Source organism: Cyprinus carpio, chromosome A10, assembly GCF_018340385.1.
Source record: "Cyprinus carpio isolate SPL01 chromosome A10, ASM1834038v1, whole genome shotgun sequence".
NCBI lineage: Eukaryota > Metazoa > Chordata > Actinopteri > Cypriniformes > Cyprinidae > Cyprinus > Cyprinus carpio.
Window position 1 is genome coordinate 1,182,095 of NC_056581.1, and position 12,993 is coordinate 1,195,087.

At 34.3% G+C, this 12,993-nt stretch overlaps 1 protein-coding gene across 4 annotated transcripts in view; it reads left to right on the plus strand.

Annotated features, from left to right (window-relative positions):
* Positions 1-12,993, plus strand: part of LOC109097568 (ephrin type-A receptor 5) — an 86,301-nt gene that overhangs the window by 37,625 nt on the left and 35,683 nt on the right. For all 4 annotated transcript variants that reach the window (XM_042764672.1, XM_042764669.1, XM_042764670.1 and 1 more), the window contains 2 exons: positions 9,651-9,806; positions 10,909-11,244. In XM_042764672.1, coding sequence (XP_042620606.1) covers positions 9,651-9,806; positions 10,909-11,244 — 492 coding nt within the window. The remainder of the gene's footprint in view (positions 1-9,650; positions 9,807-10,908; positions 11,245-12,993) is intronic.

Genomic DNA, 12,993 nt, shown 5'->3' on the forward strand with positions numbered 1-12,993 from the left:
AACTGTCAAAACTGTCATATATATATACTAAAAATAAAAATAAAGTTACACATACATTTTATTTGTATTAATTTTATTTATTTATTACAGTATATCATTTATTGTTTTATAATTTATTATGTATTAATTAATTTATTATATAATTGTATTTATTTATTAACTTCATTTAAACTTTATTTTTAGTTTTTAGTATTTTTGTCATTCTACAGTCTATTCCACAAAACATATTTAACATCAGATATGTTCTTATTCATTGTGATTGTATCATATTAAATGTTTAGGCAAATTACTTATTATTATTATTATTATTATTAATAATAATAATAATAATAATAATAATAATAATAATAATAATAATAATAATAATAATAATAATAATAATAATAATAATGAAAATTAAAATATTTTAATGGCATGTTAGCTTAAAAAATAAATAAATAGAAGAAACAGGCAGTCCCATTACAAATATTGATACAATACTTTAATTGAATTGAATAATGAGCACATAATGTAGTTATTTTGATACAAATGTTTAATTGACTGTCAATTCTATTTTAAATACAAATTTCAACAAAGTTCTCTGACATGAAACAAAAATAGCTTACGTTTCTACTGTCATTGTCAGCTCAATAAGTGAACAAATGACAACATTGAAGTCATTTTTCTCGTTTCACAGGCAAAAAACTGATTGGCTGAGACATCTTTGGCACTCTTGTGTTGGAGAGACACAGAGGTGATGATTGAGTTACCACCCAGCTGAAGAGCGATAAGAGTGTGTGTGTGTGTGTGTGTGTGTGTGTGTGTGTGTGTGTGTGTGTGTGTGTGTGTGTGAGCGATCATTGAAAGAGCCGGGTGACAGTGATGAATCAAGCTTGTGACCAGGTCTCACAAAAGACTGAGCCATTGAGAGGTGATAAACAGAGCAGCTGGCTATCAGGTGTGTGTGTGTGTGTGTGTGTGTGTGCTTGTTAGCTAATAATCTGTGCCAAGAATCTTTTCTTAAAGATATCTGGGGCATATCAGGAGAGCTCATCATATAACAGACTGTCGGTTGCCATTCAGTACAGTATCTGTCTGTCTGTGTGTTAATATATAATATTATATAATTTAATTATAATTTATAGAAATTATATGGGAATCAGAATTTAGGGTTTTGTTTCAATTAATATTTTAAAACTTCATTGAAAGGCTGGTAAAATGTATTCATTTATAAAATACAAACTTATACAACTTAATTTGGTTATTTAATATTTTTACCATGCTTTAACTACCAGTATGCTGTCAGCTCCATTTAACACATGATTGATGATTTTTTTTTTTTTTTTTTTTTTTTTTTTACTTGTTGAGATAATGAGATTTGTCGATGAAAATGCCAAGGATATGACAGTAATCATAGAGGAAAACATATCCATTAAAAAGTGATAATGTTATCTAAACCTAACGACGCATTTCTCTAACGATAAGATGATGCGGCTCATATAATGTCTGTCTATGACCCAGTTTCCGTCTTTTAATTCTGATGTTATATCACCGACCGTGTTATGTTTCTGTTATCCCGGGGTACTTCTGGGAATGCTTTAATTTCTGCTTTATTTCCTCGCCGCTGTTAATAGGTTTGTCAAAAATGCAAAAACAAATCGATAATTATATGATTATATTCAGTTTAGAAATCAATACAAAGACATCCAAATTCCATCACTACAAAACAACTATAAAAAAAAAAAAAGAATAAAAAAAACCAAACAAAGAAAGAAAGAAAGAAAGAAAAAGATTTCAGTGTGTTGTGTTTCCTAGTCTAATGTTGCATGACTAGAGACTTTCTGTTGGTAGATCAGTCGGAGAAAAAAGGCCAGTAAGGTTTGCAAAGGGAAAAGATCTTTGGAAATTAAATAAAAAACATTAAATAAGACTAGAAAATCCTTCCTTTTGGAGCTATTGGAGTATAGCTTTAAGCACTTTTGTAAACAGAATGCATCTGTCCCCTATTCTTCATGAAGGCATCTGCACGGTTCATGAAACAATTTCATGAAATATGCATTTTTAGATATTTTTACATTTCAGTTGTGTGCCAGTTTGTGCCGAGCATGTCAGAACAGATATATACCTGTCTTGTGACTTCATTATGCAGATATACTGTTGAATAATCTTGTCGTCTGAGCTGTTCATTTAATAAAGACACGTGTGTCCGATCGAATGCACACTAGCGCTGTGTCTAATGCAATCAAAGGTTCCTACAAGCTCCATTAGTGCAGCCCAGCACTGATGCTTTATTCAATCAAAACTCGTCAGGTTTCCATTAATATGGGCTTTTAGATCATAATGCTGCGTGTCATTTGTGGGGATTGTGCTGTGTGGAGTTGAGTGAAGAGTGGAAAAATGTATTTGGCCATGTTGTGATCTGTATCTGTCAGCTTGCCATCTCATCTCATCTCATCTCATCGACAGGCTGAATGTAATGGCGCTTATTCTGGTCTAAACTCATTACCATTACATTCAGATATGTAATATATTGTTTGAAAAGATAGGGCTGGTATTTTTTTTTTTTTTAAATGCTTACCAAGGCTGCATTTATTTAATCAAATATACAGTAGAAACAGTAATATGTTTTCTATTTTATCATAAATCAGAAAATTTATGAAATGATGAATAGAAAATTCAAAAGAATAACATTTATTGGTTTTATTTTTAAAAAAAATTTCATTAAATCAATATAAAATATTTTTTTTATATATATTATATATATATATATATATATATATATATATATATATATATATATATATATATATATATATATATATATATATATATATATATTAAAACTGTTGAAAATACACAACATATTAAGTTGATCCACATATGACAGGCTATGAACTTACTAATCTTATTTACAGGCACTGGACCAAAAAAACATTCAACCAGTCATCGCTCCCAAAATGAATTCAGCGGGTCATCTTGCTAATGCTATAAATGAATTAAGGCCTACAACAATAAAATAAAATTTAATCATGAACATACATGAACAACAATATCACATTAAACCACAGAAATTCCAAAATGACATTTCCCTTACATTCAACTTCGTAAAGTGCATTAATCTTTGCCATGTTACTTTACTGTAGTTGACAAGTGCTATACGCTGTATTAACAAAAACATTAATGGCATTAATAAAAACACTTACACTGACAAGCTACGCAATATCGTGTTCAAAAATGAATGTGACTCATCTGCGATTATGAATGTGATATTGCATAACTTGTCAGTGATGTACGGCTCTGTGTATTAAATGACGCTCCATCTGAAAGCACGTGATAGAGATTTATCACAGAACCGGCTTTACTGACGAGATGCGCATGACATTCACATGTGATTTATCATGCATTACTGTCTAGAGTGCGTGGAATGGTGCGCTGTGATCAGTTGTCACTGTTTACAATGTGTGGAATAGTGCGCTGTGATTGGTTCAGAGGATATATCACATTCTGCAGAGAAAGGAGACTGGCGTTTGTCGCGGTTTGGAAAAAAAGGGAGAAAACATGAACTAATAACTCGACGGATATCATATTTTGCGTAAAAATTAAAAATGGACTTTTCAATACCAAACAGATACTATACTGATTTTGGCAGAAACCAAACTCTTCATTTGTTTTTGTCACGTCTATTCTGTTATTAATAACATTAAATTAATTTGTTGTGTTGTGTACACGTTTATAGCCTTTATAATGAAAGATTTTTTCATTTTTATGTTCTGGTATTTTATATAATTTTTTAATGTAATAGTAAAATGTGACATTTGTTTTATCTTACAATATTCAGTGACACAGTGCAATATTCAGTGTCTGTTAATGTTTTTTTTTTTTTTTTTACTTATATGAAATATCAGTTCAATTCAAATTTGATTTATGTTATTATTTATTTGTACAGCGCTTTTCACCATACATATAGTTTCATGTTGGTGGGACAGCTTTGGCCTAATGGTTAGAGAGCCGGACTAGTTACCAGAAGGTTGCAGGTTTGAGTCTCGGTGCTGGCAGGAGTTGTAGGTGGGCGGGAGTGAATGAACAGCTCTCTCTTCCACCCTCAATACCCATGGCTGAAGTGCCCTTGAGCAAGGCACTGAACCCCCACTTGCTCCCCGGGCGCTGGATATATAACTGCCCACTGCTCCGGGTGTGTGTTCACGGTGTGTGTGTGTGTGCACTTGGACGGGTTAAATGCAGAGCACCAATTCCGAGTATGGGTTACCATACTTGGCAAATGTCACGACTTTCACTTTTTTCACTTTTTTTCACTTTAAATGTCATATATTATACGAATGACACATAATCTCACTAAATCACATGCTGTTGGAAAACTGTTACCTCTTTTATGGCCATTTAGATAATAATAAGACTTTGAGCTTCAGAATGCATTAGTGTTTTCCAGCAGGACGCAGGTAAATGCTAATTGCAAGGTCACTTAGAGTCGTGTGTTATTTAGAGTCAATCTCTGTTCTCTAAAAGAACATCAGGGCAAGTATGACAGGAGATTTAAAGCAATAGTTACCTAAAAATGAAAATTCTGTCATTTACTCAACCTCGAAACCTGTACGCATCTTTCTTCTGTGGAACACAATTTTTCACCATACTAACCTGAAACAAGCAATCCATTTAGCTCATGCGAGGATAGTCTCATCTAAACGCTGCCAATAGGGCAAAGATGATCTATTTACGGCCTCAGACAGGCGGCTACAGCTGAGCAAATCTCGTCTGGAGGCCACAGCAGTGCCACTCTGAAAAAGATGGATATGTTGCTTATGCAGAAGAGGAAGTCATGAGAGTGTCTTGCCATGCTTTAGTTCAGGTGATTTGGCAACAGATGAAGAGAGAATTGAGCACGGGGATAATTAGGCCACAGAATGTCATATCATCCTAATGCACAAACTGCAATACATGTTTCCTGTTTGATAATATTTTAAAACATTTACTTCATGTTTTTGTCAATTTTAGCAAAACATATTTGCCAGTCACTCTGAAAGATTAGAATTGCAATTCAGTCTAAGCTTTTACAGAATATCAGTGTAAGGGGTCGTTCACACCAAGCGCGATAACTATAATGAAAACTATAACTATAAAGTTATAAAAATCTAATTATATGAGAACAGGGAAGTCCACATCATAACTATAACAATAACAATGCAGAGGAACATAATGGTTTACTTTCAAAATATGTTTATTTTTTATTTTTTTTAACAGCTGATGAACAATAAAAACACTGACAGCCAATCAGAATTCACTTGACTTTAGACTTTTAAACACATGTAATTGCTTGGGTTTGACACTAATATAGTTATTGACGTATTTTCAAGTAAAACTGGTTAATTCAATAAGAAGAAGAAAATCATGAATTTATCAATCTGATATTGATTACACCGTGACAAGTAAGGGTAATTTTACATTAATCCATATGATTTAACTTACTACGTTTACTACTTTAGCTTCTCTACATTTTGGCATTTCGTCCTCCCTGAGATGACATTTTTGCTCAGAGCAAAATGTTTTACGATGTGAATGAATCCGCAAATACCATTTTCACATTGTGTTTCACATAGTGCTGTCATGGAACGTCAAAATTTGATTGGCTGATGATTCTGTCACTGATGCTCATTACAAACCAGATGCGACGTCTTTGAACAAAATCTGTAGTGCTGGCCCTGTCTTTATACAGTCTATGTGCTGGCCGCAGACTTTTTTTTATGTAGGATATTCCAGTTCAACCTCAACGAAACTAATCATAGGCCATTTAGTGGACATTACACAAATGAAAAATGATACCTAAATAATAATAATAATAATAATAATAAAACATAACCTAAAATATTTTTTTTTTTACTCAATTTTATTTTTTATAGGGCAAGCAGAGAAGGCCCTGACAGCCACCACTTGGTATTTAGTCATGTGATGCATATTGGACCAACATGCATATGTATTTATGGTTGAGAAAAAAAAAGAAAGAAAAAAAATCAAGATATTTCTTATTTTGTTCCACCCCCTTTTTGGAAAGAACCAGGACTCAAGATGTGGTCTTGGGAAAAACAGGATATACTGTACGATTTTAAACATATGATTTCTAGACTCATATGATTTAAAATCTAATGTAAATTAATACATTCCTAAAACTACATGGACATTTTTACAATGAACATACCTTTTTTTTTTTTCTTTTTTTTTTCAGTTATTCCAAGATTTATTTCTTCAGATAGAACTGATGAGTTTTGAAAATGTGAAAAAAAAATAAAAAAAATAAAAATATATATATATATATATATATATATATATATATATATATATATATATATATATATATATATATATATATAAACACACACACACACACACGCACACGCACACTGTTGTAGTCAACGTGTATTGGATCAAAAATGCTCATCAAAGTTGGACTAACCTAAGGTTTTATGTTTTAGAACAACCTTGATGAAAGGTTTTGATCCACTTCAAATGCTGACTAGTGTGTGTGTGTGTGTGTGTGTATATATATATATATATATATATATATATATATATATATATATATATATATATATATGTATATGTATAATAGAAGATTATTTATTTATTTATTTATTCTGAGTGTGACTCGTGTGACGGGTGGTGAGACATTTTGCTAATAAAATAACTGTGAGCTGGAGAACTTCATTATGTCTGGTCTCTCTGTATCATCTCAGTGAGCATTTATAACTTTTTTTATGCATGCGCAGCAAGGTGATTTATATCAATAAAATATATAATTTGTTATTTATTTATTTATTTATTTATTTTTTTTTTTTTTTTCAGATGTGTCAGTGTGTCTTTTTGAAATATATCTGGATTTATGTGAATGTGGATGTATGTTATGTTTCAGAATGGAGCCAGATAGTGATGTGAACGGAAAAGGAAAGAAGCAGGGCAGGCTATTACATTTTTCATTGAAAAAGATAATCAGTTTTTATTGGAATAAAGTGCAAAATCATTTTACAATAAGATTGAATGCGTATTAAAAAGTTAAAGTTTTGATTTCATGTTGACTTTTATGGCATTTTGGTGCATTGAAGTGAACTTCAGGGAAAAACATAAAATACTACAGAAGTGCTAAATATGGTGCATTTATAATAGTTAAATGCTGAATGATATTATATATCATATTATTCTGCATGAGCTGCCTCTTTCAGCTTGTTCTCGCCGTAGCTCAGAGTGGGGTTGAATTCACAGCGCACCTCTGCTGTCTGCCTCTTAATGCACACCAGGGAGGCTTTAATTAATGTCTTTGTGTGCACTTTGGACTGCCGAGGCCATTGATAATCTATCTCTCTCTTTCTCTCCATGGCAATACATTATCTAAATGTATTTTGCGCTGACAGGATGTCTGCTGTGCATAAGCACCTGTCCTGAATGGAGAAGCATTTAAGTAGTTGCAAAAACCAAATCTACTGAATCCATTTGTCCCGCTTGTGGGTGTAACATTGTGAATTGTGGTTTTCATGCTTTGTGGGCATGTTGTTGTGTAAGAGGTTGGATGAGAGTGGTGTTTGAGTGAATGTGAAGATTTATGCATAATTGTTTTTTTTAAAGGTATAGTTCACCTAAAAAACAACTCGTGTTATTGTTTACTTACCCTCATATCATTCAGAACCCATATGAGGAAGTTTAGCGAAATGTTCAGGCTGCTCTTTCACAGACAATGAAAGCATATTGACGAAAAGCTCCTAAAATGACACCTCAATTTTGATTGAGGAATGGACTAAAAATTAAGTCATTGCCCTTCACCATACAGTAAATTTCAAATGTTATTTATCATAACTGATGCCAAACCTGTAACATACATGTTAATGTGTCATATGCAAATGAGATTTCTGAGAGGCATCTCACCCAGAGAGTAAAGATTTTTAGCAATATTGAATTAAACATTTTTATTTTATTTCATTTCATTTGTTTTACAGCTCTGTCCCAAATCACTTTCATTGTATGGAAAAGAGCAGCTTGAACATTCTGCTAACTGTCTTTATTCATGCATATATACTACCATTTAAAAGTTTGGGTCAGTTTTAATTAAATTAATGCTTTATTCAGTAACAATGCATTAAATTGATCAAAAGTTACAGTAAAGACATTCACAATGTTACAAAGATTACTCGCATGTGACATTGAAGACTGGTGTAATGATGCTGAAAATTCAGCATTGCGTCACAGGAATAAATTACATTTTACAATTTATTCAAATAGTATGGAGCCCTGCACATGACATGCAAGAAAAAAAAAATACTAATTTGTTTCTTTGATGTACTAAAATGTGCACACGATTGCTATTTTGTTCCCTCAATTTGTTAATTCGTTCCCTTGATTTGCTAAATCGTGCACACAATTTACTAATTTGTTCTCTCGATTTACAAGTCGTGCACGATTTAGCAAATCGAGGCAATTAGTAAATCGTGTGCACAATTTAAAAATTGAGGGAATTAATAAATCATGCACACGATTTAGCGTTAGAATTTTTTCCTTCATGCCATGCATGCATGTAAAATAGAAAAACATTTATTTTAAATAAAAATAATCGTTCACAAATTGCTGTTTTTACTGTATTGTTGATCAAATAAATGCAGCCTTGGTGAGCAAAAGGGACTCCTTTCAAAAACACAAAAAAGTAAAAAAATTAAAAAATCACCTGACCCCAAACTTTTGAACGCTACTGTACACAATATCTTTCTACAGCCCCTTTCACACTGCAATTCCGGAAAATACACGGGTAATGTGTCCCAGCAATTGTTCCCGGGTTGCTAGATTTTGCCCCTTTCACACTGCCAGTGATTACCCGGAATATGTGCGTGCGTTCACACACAACCCGTAAAGACACGTGAAGACACGTGATATTAGGGTGTGACTTGTAATGTACGAGTCGAAAACGCTAGGCATGTTTAATAATCACTGAAGCTGGTGAACGATCTCAGCTTCAGCGCGGAAAGTGAGGAACTAACTGACCTCTGCTTCGTAACAGTTTGCACACATTTGTTTCGTCACGAACGTTGATCTGTCTTCAAAACACCCGCTAAAAGAGTCGCGCGATAACGTGCGTCATCACTACAACACACCCTTTACGGCATTAGTTCTGGCTTTTGTTCACACAGTGCTCATTCCGGGACTGAACCCGGCAATGTCACTAGGTCCCCAACCCGGGATCAATCCCGGAATCAATCCCGGAATGTGTTTGCGTTCACACAGAAGGTGACCCGGCAATTTTCCGGGTCCAACGTGCAGTGTGAAAGGGGCTTACCTGTTTGCCTTGCACATCAATAAGATTAACATTTAAAATAAACAGATGCTAATTATTAATAATTCAGAGGGTGATGTTTCCCATCATTTATAAATCCAGTAAAAGACTAATTCAGGGTTGATAGCCAAGAAAATGAAGTAGACTCAAATTCATTGAACTATTCATTAAACCCGTGTGTCCAAAGCATCATCTCTCCATTGAAATAAGCACCTGTTCTTTATAATGAAGCTGCTGAATGTTTGACTTTAACGACTAAATTTTCTCATCAGCTCTGAACAAGCAGTACAAAGGCACTGATCAAGGGCATTAGTAATGTAATCACCTCCATTTGTGCTTGATATCTCTGCAGTGTGCAAGCCGGGCTTTTACAGATCAGCTCTTCAGACCAAAAGCTGCAGTAAATGTCCTCCCAGAAGTTTCACCAAAGTGGAGGCCTCCACCTCCTGTCAGTGTGAGCAGGGATACTACCGGACCGAATCAGACCCCAGCAACATGGCCTGCACAAGTAAGAGCTACTTCCATTATAGGGATAATTATCCCAGAAATGAAGATTTGCTGTTAATTTACTCACCCTCAGTCCAAGATGTAGGTGACTTTTTTCTTCAGTAGATTTTTAGCTGTTACCGTGGTCTTGGGGATTCAGAAGATGCAAGTCAATGGCTACCGTCACTTTGAGAGTAAAAAAAAAAAAAAACAAACAAACAAAAATAACATTTACAGGCAAGACAAAATTAATACCCATGGCTCTTGATGATATATTGAGGTCTTATGAAGCAAAATGACCGGTCTGTGCAAGAAACTGAACATTATTTACAACATTATTGAGTGATTTGCGGTTCACAAACGAATCATTTGAACCAAATTATTTTGAACCGGTTCTTTTTGGTGAACTAGTTGAACCAGTTCATTGAACCAGTTCACTGCTGGAGCAGCACAGAAGTTACTCATTCAAAACTCACTTTCAGATGCCTGACAGTCACTCCGACTGGAAATGAGCTGAAATAGCAGCGTATCTGATCCTGTAATGAATGAACTCATTCAGTGTTACAGTTCCTCCAACCGTCACTGAACTGAGGAAACAGTTTGACTCAATGAGCTGCGTCCATTATTGGGTCCTTTAATATGTTACGTCATTGCGTGATTATGTAAACGAACCGGTGAATCCGTTATTTTAACCAGTTCATGGAAACAAACTGTCCGAAAGAACCAGTTCACAGAAAAGAATCAGACATCTCTGTTTGCCTGAGGCTGGTAGTAATGTTGAAAATAATATTCAGACCAATCATTTTGATTTATAAGACCTTAGAAGATCATCAGGAGCCACTGGTATTAATTTTTATGTTACCCTTATATGCCTCTTTTTTTTATTTTTTGCTTCTGAAAGTGCCGGTACCCATTGACTTGCAGTTTATGAATCACCAAGGACCACGGTTATTGCTAAAAATCTGCTTTACTGTTCTACTGAAGATAACAAGTCACCTACATCTTGGATGGCCTGCAAATTCAAATTTTTGTCTGAACTGCTGAACTATTTTTTAAGTGTATTCTTATGCTGTATTTTTGGTACAATATTTATAATTTTGTCATGATACTTTATTATCTTGCAGAGGCACCTTCGGCCCCACGTAATGCTATTTCCAATGTGAATGAGACCAGCGTCTTCCTGGAGTGGAGCGCCCCGGAGGAGACAGGCGGTCGGAAAGATGTTCGATACAACATTGTGTGCAGTAAGATCAGCACAGATTCGGGCCAGTATGAACCGTGTGGAAGTCATGTGCGATATCTGCCTCAGCGGACAGGCCTGAAAAACACCTCCATTATGGTCATGGATCTCCTGGCTCACACCAACTACACCTTTGAGGTGGAGGCTGTGAACGGGGTGTCGGAACTAACTGCCCCTTTACGCCAGTACGTCTCGCTCAATGTCACCACCAACCAGGCCGGTGAGTAGATTTGACCCTCTGGAATTGTTCCCATAACATGCTAAAGCTTCACATGACAGTTCATACTGTCTGCAAGAGCTTAAAATGTCATTTGCAATTTAACTTATGTAATGAGAAACACTTAAAAGTGAAACAGAATATTTGGCTTGAAATAATGCTATTATAACATATAATATATTATAAACTGGGCATGAAAGTTTTATATTAATGAAATAAAAAGCCACTTTTTACACAAATTTATAGTATACTAATTTATTTTGACATGTTGACTAATACATTAAAGCACGTGTGAAATACTTGGTTATTCAGTACATTTACATGTAATGTATTTTGAATGGACTAAAATGCAGCTTCATCTTTAAAAATGTGTAATTATGAAGTCCTACTTCTTAAACTCTTCATTTAATTAAGCGTATGAAAAAAAAAAAAAAACATTTAGTTTGCACTAAAATTCAAACTTTTCAATGTAATTATTTCTGAAATATTAAATTAATATTCTGTAATATTATAATATCTTTTTTCCCCCTTGGTATGATGAGCATATATGATGATGAATAATCTAAAGAACCTTGTTACACTAAAAATGACTTTTTGATTTGTGATTGTTTTTTTTTTTATTGTTTTCTTTAAGAGTGTACAGAGACAGTTGAGATATTGAACTGCATTAAAAGTGATTAATCTTTTCAACAGGATGATAATATTGGTTAATGTTTTTTTTTTTTTTCACACACATGGTCTTGTTCATATTATTAGAAAAGGAAAATCACTTTAGGGATGGAGGGAGTAATTAGATTTTAGGAGAGCTCAAGAACACAAACATTTTAATTTAGAATAATGTGCATAATAATACTATAATTAAATAGGGAAAAATCTTATAAAGTAAAATTGTATTACAATTTTTTTTTTTTTTTTTTTTTTTTACGCTCTCTGACTAGTCATTTTTTTATGTTTGTCATGAGACATCTTTATCACATATATAAGGGCAGGGGGGTGGGGATAATAGGGGTACCCGCCCCTAAACCCTTTTCAATGCAGTGGCACATTTTCTGACTGCTATTGACTTTTCATTAAGCTAATGATGACCCTAATGGACACTGAAGAGTAATCTGCTTTATCTGAAAGAGGGTCTGTAATTGCCGGGGACTGGCCAGAGACGGCGGGAAGGGACTCCTCTGTGTGTGTGTGTGTGTGTGTGTGTGTGTGTGTGTCGAGTCTGTTGTGTGTATCGCGGAGGTGTTAGTGTTGATAAGGCCCCTTTGAAACGAAGGGTTTCGTGTGAGGCGAGTGCAGGTTGCAGCAGAATATGAGCGCTCTGCCGCTGCGGTCTGGATAATCCGTTTGGTCTATGTGTCGAGAAGCGGTCATGTTTTAAGTGAACTGGATGGCTGGAGGCTAAACGAGAGGTTTGGCTGGAGTTCTGAGACCAGATGTGCTCACAAAGGTGCTTGACTGTCTGAACGTGGATCGCTATTGAAATATTGAGGGGGAATACAGGCCTTTATGTGTTGTCTGACTGGAAATCACTTTTCCATTATCTTGCTTTTGTCTTCCCTCGTTTGAAGCACAGCTCCATTTGAGGATCTTTTGTAGGCCAGAATTCAAAGCAAACACATTATGGGACATTCCTACAATGCAGTACATTGCGTTTATGTCTTAATATATTGTCTAAAATATTAAACTGACAACTTTTCATTATCATGGTATCATAATTAAATCGGTGTTGTTGTTTTTAACTAAAACTTAAAAAAA